The sequence below is a fragment of the Peromyscus maniculatus genome, chromosome X (genome assembly GCF_049852395.1).
Source record: "Peromyscus maniculatus bairdii isolate BWxNUB_F1_BW_parent chromosome X, HU_Pman_BW_mat_3.1, whole genome shotgun sequence".
NCBI classification, from domain to species: domain Eukaryota; kingdom Metazoa; phylum Chordata; class Mammalia; order Rodentia; family Cricetidae; genus Peromyscus; species Peromyscus maniculatus.
Genome location: NC_134875.1, coordinates 41,873,548 through 41,875,859, shown reverse-complemented (window position 1 = coordinate 41,875,859; position 2,312 = coordinate 41,873,548). Strand labels below are relative to the sequence as shown.

Genomic DNA, 2,312 nt, shown 5'->3' with positions numbered 1-2,312 from the left:
GCTTCCCTTTCATTTCTGGTTCCTACAATCTTTCCTCCTCTTCTTAATGATGCTCTCTGAGCCTTAGGTGCAGGAGTTAGTTTGTGGTGTGTGTGTGTGTGTGTGTGTGTGTGTGTGTGTGTGTGTGTGTGTGCAGGGGCTAGACACCCCACAATCACTTGTTCTCTGATTTTGAGTTGTGGTTTTCTGCAATGGTCTCTCTCTGTTGCAAAGAGAAGCTTTTTTTGGTGAGGGGTGAGAGCTACACTTTTTTGTAGGAAGTGGAATTCACTTAGGAATTGTACTGATTTAGTCAAGTGGTGGTACTGCATTCTCCTCTATGATGCATGAACTCGCTAGCCCCAGCTAATTTCCTAGCTTTCATTTCATAATTCTTAGCATGATTTCCCTGCTGTTGAGTAGGCCTAAGTCTAATTAGAGAGCTGTTGGTGCGGTTTCAGCAGCATCGGTGGAACGTACCTATTGGAGAGTTCTGATGACGAATTTTTAGACAATAACAGATTCTTGAGCTGAGCCATGAGTATGGTTGGAAATTGAAAGTGACCAGGAAGGGAAGTACGCATTTCTGTTCGAAGTACAGTGACTTCCACAAGAGTTGAGATGTGGTCTGAGGGATGGTGTGACTACAAGCGATTTCCAGGAAAACAAGCGCAGGGATGGTATGAGTACAAGCGACTTCCAGGAAAACAAGCGGTGGGATGGTATGACTACAAGAGACTTCCAGGAAAACAAGTGCCTCCTTGGAGCCATCCCAGTGATGGCAACCATAGATTAATTAATGTGCCAAAGAGACCACCTCTGGGAGATAAGAGATCTTCTCTGCTAGCCAGACCCAACGAAGCAGGCTACGGTAGATACTACTGGCATGTTGATGGCCAAGAATGGGACGAGGGCCGCTGTTTTACTCAGGATCCAAGAAGAGCCCCACCCTACAAAAGAGGCCATTATGGCTACCGATGGTCAAGAGATGAGTATTCCACAAGCCAACAGCCTCAATACAGGGCCATGAGAAACGGCTTTAGAAGAAAACGTTTCTATTCTTCCCATTATTCAAGACAACGCTCTCCCCATAAACGGGGCGCTCCTTTTTTGAGAGAATCACGTGTGGGCGGGAAGGACTCCCTACACAGCAGATTTGGATCCAGTCTCAGCAGTAGAAGCAGGATGCGCTCCTTCCATCAGTCTCGACGTAGATGTAAAGAGAGAGCCATCCAGTTTTTGAAAACATCAAGAGATACTGTGCCCTCAAGTTCTTCATCCAAGGTGTTAAAAAGCCCCAGCCGGCTGACTGAGAAGGAACAGGCTGATGCTGCAAGCAAGAGGGCTAATGAAAATCCCAAGAAGTCAGAAGAAAATAACTTGGCTGAAATTTCCGAGTTTGAGATGGGATCCAAGGCACCATTACGTATCAACCAGACAGAAGAACCCGAGTCAAACACAACAGCTGGCCCAGAATTGTGTGAAGACAGCCAGCTTAGCATTCGCTCAAAAGCGATTGCATCAAAAATCACTGAGATTGAGAAGGTTTACCGACAAGTCTGTGAAATTTTCGGGATGGTGGTGGAAAGGCTGGTTGAAAAGGATCGTTCGTTAGAAAAATCTATACAGTTTGCAATGAAGCAGAGTTTGCATGAAATAGGTGAGCAACGTGTTGAAGAACTCAAGCATTTCATTATGGAGTATGATAATTCTACTCCAGATTTTGGAGACCCTTTATAGGAGAATTAGGGCTCGGTTCAAAAAATTGTGTAAAAGCTTCTAGATTTTTCCCTTTGGATTTTTAAAATCCTTACTATTTTGTGATGAAGAGAAATACTTTATGATAACTGACCACGTTGCTAGTATCAAATAAACATCTACAATATCTTTTAAAGTCTCTTAATTAGAATGTTTTCCCTATGTGTAGAATCTTCTAATTCATCTTCATACATCTCCTCCCTCCCAAAAATAATGCTCAATTAACTTTTTAATGTTTGAAAAAGCAGTTCTGGAGAGCAGCTCTCTGTACTTAACTCATGTTTAATAGTCTTCCATGGTGTGCTGGTCTCAGGAGTTTAATTTGTAGTTAGAGATCATTCCAGGTTGCATCATAGGCATTGTTAGCATTTTGAGTTGAGTTTGTCTGCTGCCTGCTTTTCTTCTGCTTTGCAACTTTTGGGGATGTCAAAATATGTTGTCTTAAGGAAGTAGAACTTAGCTGTCTTGCAATATTTGCTTTGAGAATAATTCTTCTTTAGTATAGGAAAGAAGCACTTAAAAAATCTCTAAAGGACACATTAAAACAAAACCTTCTCAAGTCATTGAACTTAGTG

General features: G+C 42.4%; 1 protein-coding gene across 4 annotated transcripts; it reads left to right on the top strand.

Annotated features, from left to right (window-relative positions):
• The first annotated feature begins 388 nt into the window (after positions 1-388).
• On the top strand, positions 389-1,873 carry LOC143270700 (periphilin-1-like). 4 transcript variants are annotated; one of them, XM_076561634.1, is made up of 3 exons: positions 391-760; positions 941-1,263; positions 1,384-1,873. In XM_076561634.1, the coding sequence occupies exons 1-3, from the start codon at positions 601-603 to the stop codon at positions 1,717-1,719; spliced, it is 819 nt and encodes a 272-aa protein (XP_076417749.1). In that variant the 5' UTR covers positions 391-600; the 3' UTR covers positions 1,720-1,873. The 4 variants fall into 4 exon arrangements, with proteins under 4 accessions (XP_076417748.1, XP_076417749.1, XP_076417745.1 ...); XM_076561633.1 differs by having other exon boundaries at positions 389-760; positions 941-1,873; XM_076561631.1 differs by having other exon boundaries at positions 399-1,263.
• The last annotated feature ends 439 nt before the right edge of the window (positions 1,874-2,312 follow it).

What these genes read in the sequence shown, in the direction of transcription:
- LOC143270700 (XM_076561630.1), top strand. Translation starts at nt 601, where the DNA reads ATGTGGTCTGAGGGATGGTGTGACTACAAGCGATTTCCAGGAAAACAA.